The 13007-nt window shown below is 45.1% G+C and overlaps 2 protein-coding genes across 6 annotated transcripts in view; one reads left to right on the plus strand and one right to left on the minus strand.

Moving 5' to 3' along the window:
* Window positions 1-2023, plus strand: part of LOC125738297 (receptor-type tyrosine-protein phosphatase O-like) — a 40593-nt gene extending 38570 nt beyond the window's left edge. For both annotated transcript variants that reach the window (XM_049007138.1, XM_049007139.1), the window contains one exon: window positions 76-2023. In XM_049007138.1, coding sequence (XP_048863095.1) covers window positions 76-183 — 108 coding nt within the window. In that variant the 3' untranslated portion in view covers window positions 184-2023. The remainder of the gene's footprint in view (window positions 1-75) is intronic.
* Window positions 2024-2458: 435 nt separating this feature from the next.
* The window catches only part of LOC125738298 (epidermal growth factor receptor kinase substrate 8-like), a 35359-nt gene continuing 24810 nt past the window's right edge, over window positions 2459-13007 (minus strand). For 3 of the 4 annotated variants that reach the window (XM_049007141.1, XM_049007140.1, XM_049007142.1), the window contains exons 10-21: window positions 12731-12857; window positions 12440-12528; window positions 12236-12310; window positions 11603-11751; window positions 10624-10804; window positions 10392-10426; window positions 9626-9737; window positions 9127-9318; window positions 7113-7395; window positions 6669-6852; window positions 5631-5763; window positions 2459-3990 (exon numbers count right to left, since the gene is read on the minus strand). In XM_049007141.1, the coding sequence (XP_048863098.1) occupies window positions 3880-3990; window positions 5631-5763; window positions 6669-6852; window positions 7113-7395; window positions 9127-9318; window positions 9626-9737; window positions 10392-10426; window positions 10624-10804; window positions 11603-11751; window positions 12236-12310; window positions 12440-12528; window positions 12731-12857 (1671 nt within the window). In that variant the 3' untranslated portion in view covers window positions 2459-3879. The remainder of the gene's footprint in view (window positions 3991-5630; window positions 5764-6668; window positions 6853-7112; window positions 7396-9126; window positions 9319-9625; window positions 9738-10391; window positions 10427-10623; window positions 10805-11602; window positions 11752-12235; window positions 12311-12439; window positions 12529-12730; window positions 12858-13007) is intronic. The other variant, XM_049007143.1, reaches the window with a different exon arrangement.

The following is a 13007-nucleotide window of genomic DNA, read 5'->3' on the forward strand; positions in this document are numbered from 1 at the left end:
CTTGTGTAGATGCAGGTCGTGTCACGTTCGCCACCTCAAGTAATGTGACGATGTCGTCTCTCATGTGCACTGCAGGAGCAGTATGTGTTCATCCACCAGTGCGTCCAGCTGATGTGTAAGAAGAAAAAACAGCAGTCATTGGTATCCAGCGACGTCATCTATGAGAACGTCAGCAAGTCCTAATCATGAGAGGCGACGCGGTAAACTGTCCGGGGAACATGTGTTCAGTGTTTATCGGCACAGTTTCAGATGAAAGTCCCATAGATCTTAGGTCTTTGCTCGCCCCTCCACCGGTTTGTGTGGCCGAGCCTCCAGGCCGGCAGACTTTCGTACTTGGCTGAGGCATCAACAGAAAAGTGACAACAGAGAACTGGGGGGGGGGGGCACTTTGGTTTCTTAAGAAGCTCACAGAACCTTGTTTTAGAGACTCTGGACTGCCTGCCAGCCACTGGAACACTTTTCTCTCTTTTTTTTTTTTCTTTTTTTGGGGGGGGGGGGGGGGTTGGCACTGGATTATTTGATCATTCCAATGTACAGAAGCGAGATGGAGATGCTCCAACAGCCAATAGCAAAACAGGAAGCACCCCCTGCAGCGTGACAAGCAGCCAGACACACTAACAAGCTTCTTATCTGCGCTCTCACAGGTCCTTTAATCCTGTTGCCGCTGATGCTGAAGGTTGGGCTGGCCTGTCATTTTCTCATTTTGGAAAAATCTATCGGTTTTCACTCATCAGCCAAAGCCCGCATAGATTACATGTAACCTTATCATTTTTCACAATGACACTGACAAGGGGCGGTTTTTTTAAGATGGTAATACCTGGGAAGCCTGCTTTGCAGGAGTGTGTCAGCTTGGGCCTTTTCTCCACGCTTTGACAGCTGTTCACATGGATTAGCGTCAGTCGTCACACCTTTCACAGCTGCAGCCCGCTATGGAATCTTGGACATCGTAAGGACAATGGCTTTGGTTTTTAATAAAAACAAAAAAGGGGGCCAATTTACAGCCAGCGAAGTTCAGCTTGACTCCTGCCAATCCGGAGAACGTGCTGGAACGTTCCAGAGACGGCCGAGCGTCCACGCCTGTGTTCCATGCCGGCCTCATCTGTGTACCAGGAACTTAACACGTCTAACCAGAAATAACATCTTCGGCCCTCGGTACCATTGGATTCATTTTGCAAGGGAACCGGACTGGAAGGACCAGTGCGTCGGTTCTCATGCTCTGGTCTTATTTTATTTTTTTGTATGATACTAATAAGATTGATGTGGAAGTCAGTCATTACTGGGGAATATTTGGGTTAAACCATTTTAGGCATACTAGGGTATGCTCTTTTTTTTAACACGGTATGTAATGTGCATATTGTATTTTTAAACATGGAAGACTTGATTTTCTTTCATCGGTGTGTTATCAGTAAAATTCTGAAGTACTCCAGAAGGCAGGAACTTGCCCCGCATTGAACTGGTTTGCTTTGTGCTTACTATTACCGGCCGGTTTGTCCCCATTTTTTGACATTGGGCTCATCCCGGTACCTGTATGGAGCTCTCAAGGGCCCCTCATTAGGGCTTTAGAAAGTGTTTCCAGAGTTGAAACCGGTGCCTCAACATGGTGCTATAGGCTTTGTTAAAATTTGTTTAAATGATGATTTAAAAAAAAAAAAAAAACCCTAAATCTAAAAATCTCACCTCATGCAAGTGTTAAATTTGCATTTTTGCCGCACAAAGCGTGCAGATGTAGGAAATGCTCTGGCCCCGTGAGTCGGTGTTTCTAAGAAACTTCCTCTGCCCTACTGCCTTTCCGGCTGACCGCGCAGCGGCTTCTCAAGCGCTGAAACAAACTTTTTTTTTTTGTGTAGATAGTGTCCCTGTGCTCCCCTTCGCTCAGTGTGTCCTACCTAAACTGTGTCTTTAGTGCCATTCTCGTGCTTCTGTCACCAGAAGGATGATCGCTATACCGCTGCAACGGCAAGAGTGGGTCATTGTCACAGAGTTTTAATGTACGTGTCGGAAATTAAACATCTATTCTTAAGAACGGAGACTGCCGCTTCTCATTTTCCGGTGACGTCGTGTAAGAAACAGCCCGTCTTCTGCGTTTGTCAAGCTAGAATGGGCCAGCGCGAAAATCACACTGTGGACTTAATGATTTTCGTAAACGCATGAACAAATGCTCACACGTTTTAGAAGCTGTTAGTGCAGCACTCTGTCATCTGTTATGTTACTTTCGTTTTGAAGCCCGCAGTGAATGAGATCATTGTACGCAGTCGGTCAGAATGACTGAACCTGCCTTCCATTCAAAGGCCCCAAAGCACAGCCCAACCTAACTGTACTAATAGGCTTCAAACCCTCATTTAAGCAGCTGGAACTGAGGAAGTCTACTCATCATTCAGCTCTGTTTGAAGTACATATTAAAATATTTAGCCGTGCTGAATATCTTCTAATACTGTTTATAGTAGAATTAATGATCAGATTCAGGTGGAAAATGCACGTTTAATTACAGCCATTTGCTCTGGTACCACAGTGGTGTTATACATTTCTCAGCAAGTTTTTCTACACAGAGAAATACCAGCAATCTGTCACAAAAGTATGACTATTTTGCTCAGATTTGCTATATGTAGAAATACATATATTCCTAGTGGAAACGCCTGTACCATAATTCCTCACACCTGCATTCACACATGCACAAACAGCCAGATGTTTATAAATATTTATCCTGTGTTTACTTCCCTGTACAGTACAGGAGCTTTCAGTTACTCATGTCTAGAGTAACTATATATACACGTCGCATAATATATTCAGCCATTACTGTGTTTCTGTCTGGTCTCTTTAGAAACAAATAGGGCAGAAACAGGCTTTCAGAGATCACCACACATCATCTGCACAAGTGCTATGTATTAAGCGGTTTCTCATGGACCAATCACTGCAGGCTGCCTGGTCACATGCTTACAGGGGTACAGACAAGCAGTTATTACCTTGATGATGTGTGTCTGGCCAGGAGTTGAGTAAGCACCAGCTGAGGACAGAGTGATCTGTGGAAGACATCTCAGAATTCAGCTGCCATTCTAGGCAGTCTGCTTGGGACTGATAAGCGATCCCAACAGTTTGGTCATATACAGCCATATTTTCAATATATTGTTTCACTGATTTGGAATCTTTCTAATACAATACAGGGCATATACAGGTAAATCCTGGTTAGCGACCAAGAAACTCTGAATATGTCCTGGCAAGCATCTGCTGAGAAATGCTGATGCCATCTGCAAGTACATCTACGAAATGGGGTACCACCAAGTATCATGGAGGACCCAGATCAACCAGACTACAATGGGTTTGCACTTCCCGGTCTTTTGGCTTTGCGTGATTAATAATTTGGCTTTAGAATCAAAGCAATATGGCTTTTGCGATGCTGCATTTGGTTTTACACGTATAAAGAACAGATGTTTTTTTTTATGTCAGGATGACATAACAGGTTTTTGCAAACTTATGTTTTGGTAATATGTCCAACTGCTGATTCTTGTGCTCGCCGGAGAATTCCATCACGCCTTGCTTAGCTTCTGTTGGGAGTCAGATAAAATTCAGCCTACCATCTGGTCTGTATAAATATGGGACGCCAAACGGAACCCTTACATAGCGACACCAGCGACTTCATTGACGTGCCTTGAAAGTCTACTGGCTTCTGACGTCATGACTGATCGCGGAAACATCATAGAGGGCCATTTCAAATGCAGGGCGGCATTCCATTGGTCGGCTGGCTTTCAATGACACCGTCATCCCTCCAGGCTCTTGTGGCGGCGCCTGATGATGTCAGCAAACTCACGGGATTGGTCTGGGTCCTCCTGGGAAGACATGCAGGCAGGCGGGAGGGGTTAGCGACGTCGGGGGGGGGGGGCCGCCTCAGTGTCCGCTGCCCTCATCGAAAGACTCCACCCCCGAGTCGCAGGCGGCCATGTTGATCTTCTCCTGCCTCCTCCGCATCATCTCCTGCAGCTCAGAGCTGCTGTTACTCTGCAAAGAAGTGGCGAGAGATTCAGGCTGGTAACTGCGACGGTAAGGAGGAAGGTAGCTAGAGGCCTTAAGATGACATCAGATAAACCAAGGGGATCTACACACCCCTCAAACCCTTTAAAACCTCTTCAGGTAACGAATCAGAACAGCAAATCCACACACGCAGTGCCAGCTACACAACTGACGCACTTATGCTATTTTGCAAAAGAGTGAGGAAAGAATGGAAAAGGTGGGATTTTCTCAGTAGGGAGAGAGCTCAGGTGTTGAGTACATACTGTATATCCAGACTAAATCTAAACTATGGGAAAAGGTTCTCTGTTGGCCACATTCCTTCAGACACAAAGTACGCAAACAAGACATATGAATGTAATGATATGAATGGTTTCACCCCCACAACAGATGCTACTTTAAAAAGACATTAAACTGACTGAATATGTGCAGTTTGATTGCAATGTGCTTTGACTTTATCGTATGTAGTTTCACTGCAAACTGTATGTTTGTTTTGCTGAAACTGGATTTAAATTAAATCAGGCAACTCCTGCACTGAGTTAATGGAACAGAAATTCTGTGTATTTAATGTCTGGTTAAGTACTTTAAATTTTACATATACAGAGTCGTTCTGAAGTGTAGAAAATACCAGGAGACAACTGCCTGATTTCATGAAGAGCTGGCTTTTATATTTTTTGGCCCTTAGCCAACAAAAACTGCATAAGTAACTCCAACACTTGGGACAATTAAGTTACTTTTAAATACATACAAGAAAGGATACTTCAGGAGCACCTTAATCAAATACTTCACCAAAATTACTTACAAATAGTAAAATTACAAGCTGTAATATAAAACCCGGCCAACAAAACTACTCTATCTGTGACATACACAATACCTTTGAGAGTTTGTGCACAAAATCAGTGTATGAAGACCACGAGGAGTCAGAAGGCAGCCTGTAGATAAGAAATAGACACCACAGAAACCAGAAAGGCAGAAGCACCCACACCAGTTTGACTAACACCATGCTTCAGACTCATTCAAGTACCTAAAAGCAGATGCATGCATTTTTAAGTGTCCAGAAATAAAAACAGACCCTTGCGTAAACATATTCATCTAGTGGAAAACATCTACTGACTCCAATTGATTTCTCTTACGTCGTTATTCCAGGTGTTGACCTCCTGAGAGGATAAACTGATTCACAAAGTGTTTTCAGACAGAACTTAGTAGGGTGCTGGAATCTAGACCAGTGTTTCTCAACCCAGTCCTCAGGGACCCCGAACAGTTCACGTTTTTGCTCCCTCCCAGCCAATCAGGAACACTGAATACCTGGCACACGTGCACTTGGAGCTGAGAGGAAGCAAAAACATGGACTGTCCGGGGTCCCCGAGGACTGGGTTGAGAAACACTGGTCTAGATTCCAGCACCCTACTAAGTTCTGTCTGAAAACACTTTGTGAATCAATGTATGATGAAGACTCAAACCACATCTGCTGGCCTGGTCTACAAGAGTGAAAGGGCCTCAAACAGGACTTGCGGGCTCTTATTCATTCTTATCCTCTTCACCTTATGCCTCAAGGTGTTTGCAGAAGTAAAATCTGCAGATTTTTGCTGCTCTAAATGTCAGCCAATGCCAAGTACCAGGCACGCGTCTACCTCCAGGGCGGTCTTCTGCACGGTGACCTGACTGTAGACCCGCGCCCCATCTTCTGGACACACGGTCTTCAGTTCTTCTTTGTTGAGGGAGAAGAGCTGGGCACCAGTCAGCACGCCCAGACTGTTGACGGTACTACAGGGGTGAGTGAAAACAGCTGTTACTCATCGTGGTCTTTCTGCTGAGATATCTGTCCTGAAGATCCAAGTGCCCATATAGACTGTATGTAGCAATACTGCATTTATAGTACACAGCACTTTAACTCTGCATACACTTCTGGCTTATTTTAACCGATAGCAGTGTTTCCAAATCCAGTCCTCAGTAACCCACACGGTCCACGATTTTACGCAAAAAGTGGACTGCCTGGCAGGGAGCTCGGAGGGAGCAAAAACGTGGACCGGCTGTGGGCTCCTGAGGACCGGATTGGGAAACTCTGAGCTAGAGCAGCGGTAGCGAACCTGATCCACTGTGGGTGTGGATTTTTTGGATGACCGCTCAATCGGCCAATAATAAAGCAGCGATTCTCAACTCCTGTCCTGGGGGCCCACTGTGATTGGCTGGTTGAGAGGTCGTCCCAAAAACCCGCACTCACACGGGCTCTCCAAAGATCAAGTTCCCCCACCCCTAACCTAGAGGACAGTTAAACCCATTTATTCCATTAATCAAACTTTTGTTTTATTTATTCAGTGCAGGGTGCAAAGAGCCTGGAACCTGGAGTCTGCTATGGGCAAGACGGGCCACAAGGCCAGAATGGGGACCACAAACACATAGAGACAGACACAAACAGCGGGCTATTCAGAGGTACCACTAGTTTTCAGGAGGAGAACAGAGTATTTAGAGGAATCCCGCGCCAACACAGGGAGGATGTGCACACTTCCCCCACCCGGATCCGGTGGCTGGGATGGGGTCACAACCCTGGAGGTGTGAGGGTACGATGCAGAGTCACTGTGGATCACAGCCCCCTTAATGGTGCGTCTATCACACCCGGACAGCCTTGTCTGTCCCTCCCACACGTGCACATGTGACACCGTCAGACTTACACAGAGCTGAAGCCCTTGACCTGCAGCCAGGCCTTTACTTCATCGGGGGTGGAGCCGTAGCCGAGGCCCACCGCCGGCAGGCTGTTGCTGCGCTGAGGGACTGAGACTTTCTTTTGAGTGCCTCTGCCCAGGGTGAGCCTGTGCAGCAACTCATCTTGAACCTCCTCCATGTTGGACTTCCTGCCTGGAGCCACCAAGAAAAGGAATAAAAATTGATTCCATGTATACTTATGGACGGATAGTATACACAGTAATCTCGGCTTTTGTTATAGTACGCACAATAACCCAAATATTAGATTGCCGATGCCAGTAAATAGAGTCAGAGTGCCTTGAGATAAGCAAAAATATGGCCAGTAAGTTAAGGGCAGGTCTAAAAAACGATCTGGATCCGACCAATCGCATGTCGCTACCACATTTGGAGGGCGTGGCTGGGGCGGGGCTCACGCTGAGTGGGTGGCAGTTGCTCCTTCTTCTGTTCTCCGAGGATGACGCTGCCACTGTCACTAGAGCCGCTGCTGATAGGCGAGTCCCTCTGGTCCAACAAGGGGGGCGCGGCTGGGGGGGGCAGGGGCGGGGTGGGGATCCAACTGGGAAGGAGGCTGTTATCAGGAGCAGGGGCAGGGCCTGGAGGTGGGGCTGGAACTGGGCCAGGTGCCATGGGTGATATCATCGGGGCGGGAGAGAAGGAGTTTACTGTGGGCCGATGGACGGTGCTTGTCCTCTGCATCTGTCAGCAGAACGGAAGTCACACACACACACACACACACACAGAATACTAAGAATACCAATTCTCAAAGAGGCCTGCATAAACTGAAAAGCATGGAACAGGCTCAATTAATTCAAAAATGTGATTTTTAAACCAAGTTATTTTTGAAGCTCGAATACAATATACACAACACCCTTTGTATCAGAATAACTACTGCAGAAACATGATTAATCCTTCGACAAAGCATGTTTAGAATAACCAAGCAGGTACCTCAACCTACAGGATTACATGCTGCACGCAGCAGTAATCACATGTTTTACGCTTCCGCACATTGCCCTAATGTAATATGCATTACTGTGCACAGTAGTCACTCAATTACCTCATTGAATTCCCCAAGTAATTGCTTGCAGGTGGGAAAAAAAGAAAAAGATTTCAACTAAACTAAGACTATTACAGGCTGGTCGAGAGGGGCTTTAGCAACCAGGACGGAGGATTCACTAAGACCACTTCCGGCTAACATTACTACAAATAACAAGAGGGTCACGAGCTAACAGGACTAGATTCACAAGTAGTATTACAACCTCACAAAGAGGACCTCTAGCTAACAGTATTACAGCCTCACAAAGAGGGCCTCTAGCTAACAGTATTACAGCCTCACCAAGTGGGCCTCTAACTAACAGTATTACAGCCTCACAAAGAGGGCCTCTAGCTAACAGTATTACAACCTCACAAAGAGGGCCTCTAGCTAACAGTATTACAGCCTCACAAAGAGGGCCTCTAGCTAACAGTATTACAGCCTCACAAAGAGGGCCTCTAGCTAACAGTATTACAGCCTCACAAAGAGGGCCTCTAGCTAACAGTATTACAGCCTCACAAAGAGGGCCTCTAGCTAACAGTATTACAGCCTCACCAAGTGGGCCTCTAGCTAACAGTATTACAGCCTCACAAAGAGGGCCTCTAGCTAACAGTATTACAGCCTCACCAAGTGGGCCTCTAACTAACAGTATTACAGCCTCACAAAGAGGCATCTATTTTTTCTAGGGCTGCAACAAATACTTGATAATGTTAATAATAAATCAGTAATGAGAATTTTATCACTGATTACAAAAGATACCACTGGGTATGATGTTCCACCTGACCAGCAGAGGGCAGATATTGCACACAAATACAAGCAGTGTAGCGAAATGGGTAAACTTCTTCAAACAGTTTTAAAGTTATTAGGCTTGGATGGTATTGTAGAAATATGGTGTACACCACAGTATTTTCAAATCTTGGTGACAATATTAGCTGGAAAACCCCTGCTTGCCGAATAAAAAAAAAATCACCAAGATTGTGAAATGCCAGAACATTTTGAAAGTACAATATAATAATAATAATAATAATAATAATAATAATAATAATAATAAAGCATTTGCACTTTTCTTCAAACCGTTTGATTTGGCCCAACTAATCAATTAATCATATGATTAATCGATTATCAAAATCATAGCTTTTTTGCAGCCCTAATTTTATCCATCATCTATGACACGTACTGAGATGTAATAAACTAAATCCTGCTGAAAAGGGGGGGGGGGCTAAGGTTGAAGTGCTATGGAGCTTGACCCGGTCCGGTCATGATCAGGTCCACCTACCTTGAACAACTCAAACTCCTTTTTTGGCATCACAAGCTTTTAGATAAAGAGACGATCACAGATAATGAAGGTCCACAACCAGAGAGATGCGGGGGTCAGGTGGGGATCTGAGCATGCTCACCTGAATGCTGTGGCTGCCGAGGTCAGGTGGGGATCTGAGCATGCTCACCTGAATGCTGTGGCTGCCGAAGTCTTGGCTCCGCCCACCACTCACTTCCAGCACTCTGGTAACCTCCAGAATGTTGTTCGGTACATAGCCACACATCCCGACACTGTTCCGTATCTTCCACCACTGCTTCTGGTCATTTAGCACCTGGCAGAGGATACCTACAGCGTGAGCGCCTGCAGCAGGCTAATCCAGCTCTATCCTCTATCAACAATACACATTCCTTTACATAACAAATGCTTTGTTTTGACAAAAAAATCCAATAATCACAATTTCTCCTTTATATATGATTTACAATAGTTAAATCTGACACTTCTGGAGTAAATTAAAAAAACCTTCCACAAAGATGTCTTTTCAGATAAGAACTACGTCTCATTGCGGCCTGTTTAATCCTGTTCATCTCTGTGTTGTGCAGCGCTGATCCCATCTGGCCCTGATTTTACCTCCCGCCTACCTCCACAATTTCATCCTTCACCACTGTCAGCTCCGTGTTGTTTCTGGCCACAAAGTCATACATGAGCTTGGCGTAATTCCTTGGCTGGGTCCTAACCTGACTTTCATAGTTTCTGCAAAGCCCAGAAATAAAGTTAAACACACATTAAACACAGCACCCAGATTTTGGCTATAAGGCAGAGTCAATACAGGGACCTCTGGTAGACTCGCCTAAAACTGTTACCTAAAATTATGTTAATTAATGTCTAAAAGAAATAAGGACAGTAAAAATAACTGAACGATTCAGCTACTGACACATGTTGCCGAGTCAGTGAGCCAACTAGGTATTCAATCTGAACGAGTGACTAGATGCTAGATACCATTACAGTTCCTACTGGTAATTAGGGCTAATCAACACGAAGCACAGTTTGGGAGATTAATGCTTTTCTAATAAAGCTTCAAGACTGTTAACAGCCATGGAGAAGTGTGGCAACAGCTTATGGCAAAAGCATTTTTCAGTAGAAAAATGTCAGGAAGATGCAAAGAAGTCTTCGTCTGTCCGTCCATCCATCCATCCATCCATCCATCTATCCAAAGAGAGTTAAGAAACAGGAGGCAAGGGAAATTCCAGACAACAGATTTGCCCGTTTCTCCACGGCTCCCCATTCAGCCGGACGGCGTGGCATTAACCAGCCACATAGCGGCCAGCGGCCTGCTTAAAGGAAGCCATGGCCGTCGCCTGGTCCATGGAGTGTGTGTGTCTGTGAGCCGTGTTACTTAGAGCGTACCCATCAGCACAGGGAAAATGTGGGACACCAGGATGCTGGAAGACAGAAGCACAGATGGTACTTATTATAACTGGTGTTTAACACTGGTACGTATCTCACAAAAAAAACAAGTGTATAAGTGAAATAACCTTCTTAAATGTACGTCATCGCATCTCCAGAAAAACGACCCTCAGATTACTGGCTCCGCCCCTACATTGGCCACACCCACGCAGTAGCCACACCCCACGCTCACCTCCAGGCTCAGCCTTCGGTCAACGTCCACCAGCTGCTGAATCTCAAAATCCGGCAGGGGTTCCATCATCTCCTGCTCCTGGGCTCGGCCCAGCATCACCACCGGCAGAGACGGCGGCTCCCAGCCGTCACGGAATCGGGGAACGTAGGGCGGGAAGTAATGGTCTTTGGGCCACTCCAGCCTAAGGGGGTGGGAGCAGGTGAGGTCAAAGGCAACAGCAGAATTATACTGTACCAACAAACAAAAACACACACACCTGTACTCAAATCTCTGTGGGGACTGTACATTCAACTCTATAACCCTAATCCCAACAATGACACCCTTAACCCCTACCCAGCCCTAACCTTAACCACAAATAACCAAACAAAGTTTTTTGGCATTTTCAGTTTTTTATTCCAGTGATACATTTTTATAAAGTTGACTTTCCCCTTGCGGGGGCTGAAAAAATGGTCCCCACAATGTCAAAATAATAGGTTTTTAAGGTTTTTATCACATATAACCTATACCTGGACCACACACACACACGCCCGTGCACACGGGTGTGCATGAGAGAGAGTTTATGTGTGTGTGTGTGTGTGTGTGTGTGTGTAATCCTACAAAAGAAACCCAAGAACCAAAACGGGAAAAACCAGCCAAACACTCCTTTTTTGGAATAACACTATGTACGCTAAAGATCACTTTACCAGCAGAAGTACTTCAGAGGAAGAACTGCTGACCCTGACCATTATCACACACGCTCTCTTCAGGAGGGCATCCGACTGGAGACCAAGGAACTCACCAAATAAGGCTGGCTAAATATACATCCATCGACAGAATGAAAAGGATGCGTAAGTCACAACAGGGGCTTCTTCTATTTAACATCTGTACCTTTCCGTGCTTTGTAGAGAAGCACAGTTGTGCAAGACTCCACTCTGAGACCAGACTCTGGACTGTAAGGTAACAGGGATAAGTAGGAACAAGCAAACCTCTCCACACTCACCTGCTTTTGGTCCACCCATCTCCAAGAGATACCCAAAGACGCCTCTCCGGGGCCGTACCAGAGGTGTGCAGAAAGTCTATGGCCTCCATGGTGAGGAGGGGGCTGAGGACACTCTTTGCCAGCTCCAAATCCCCTGTGGCCTGAACCACCTGCAGGGGGCAGCATAGAGCAGTGCATCAAATAAGAATGTGTGCCAGGGATGAGCTTAAGAATTTTTGCTACTAGCCAACTGGACTAGTTCAGAAAAGAAAAAAAAAAATTTGCTAGCCAGCAGGCTAGTTTTCAGTTTTTTGTACTTGCTCTATGTCTAGATTTCCTCGGACGAAGGGGTGAGCTTAATATCCAGCCTCTGATGTGTCATTAGTTACACTTAGAAGGGACGCACATTTAAAATAGGAGTCCCATGAATTACTGCATGTGTGGGAACTATTTAAAAATATTTTATAGTTATATAACAAAATAACTGATGGTTGTTCCTATAAATTCTGACCAATTATTATACTAAAAAGTATATCTATAAAAAGTATATCACTCTGAACCATGTCTACATTTTAAGCTAAAATAATCACTTCAAAATCCAAGAAAATCTGCTCTTACACAGTGCTATTCTATGACAATTTAACATGCACCTACCATGTTTAGTGGAGTAAACAGGAAGTGAACTAGATCCAATGCACTGGGATTGGTGATATATAACCTTAGTTTCGCCTGCAAAACAAACACATAACCACTGGGAATGAGATGCCGTGTTATGCTTGGCATCTAAGTGAAGTTTCTTTTTATGTACAATTTAAAAATGAATGACCAAAAAAGTTATTCAGTTTGGTATGTTCATACCAGCAAGTTGAACGCATTTTTAAACTTTTGGAAGCAGTCAATGAACTCCTCTTGAGACGGTGGCTTGGCACGTAGTGTCAAAACTCCCTCTAGTGGACAAAACAGCACAGTGGCCATACTATTACTATACACACCAAGAAGAATTAGGAGAATCAGTAACAGCTTCCAAAACAAAGATTTATGCAGTGTGTATCTGAGTATCAACAAACACAAACTGCAAGGTACCACCGTACGAAAACGCTAGTGCATTCGCAGTGGGTGACAGGCTATTTTGATAAAATAAAAGCGCACCTCCTGGTCCTCTCTTTTTACTCTTCTTTGCTTTCTTCCTTTTTGACAGCTCGCCAAATGCCTCTGCTGCCCTCTGGAGCTTGGTGACAAAATATTCGATGTCATCCAAGAGGTGGTTCAGAATTTGCTGCGTTGGGACAGAAGAACATTTTAGCCCGTCATCTCGAAGACAATGCAGACTGGTCGATCTTCCCAGGCAAACTGCATATGAGGGACCAGGTTCTACCAGTCTGGTTGATATGTTCTACCTGACCCAACTGGCCCAGATGAAAAGGGA

The sequence above is a fragment of the Brienomyrus brachyistius genome, chromosome 3, assembly GCF_023856365.1.
Source record: "Brienomyrus brachyistius isolate T26 chromosome 3, BBRACH_0.4, whole genome shotgun sequence".
In the NCBI taxonomy this organism is placed as follows: Eukaryota; Metazoa; Chordata; class Actinopteri; order Osteoglossiformes; family Mormyridae; genus Brienomyrus; species Brienomyrus brachyistius.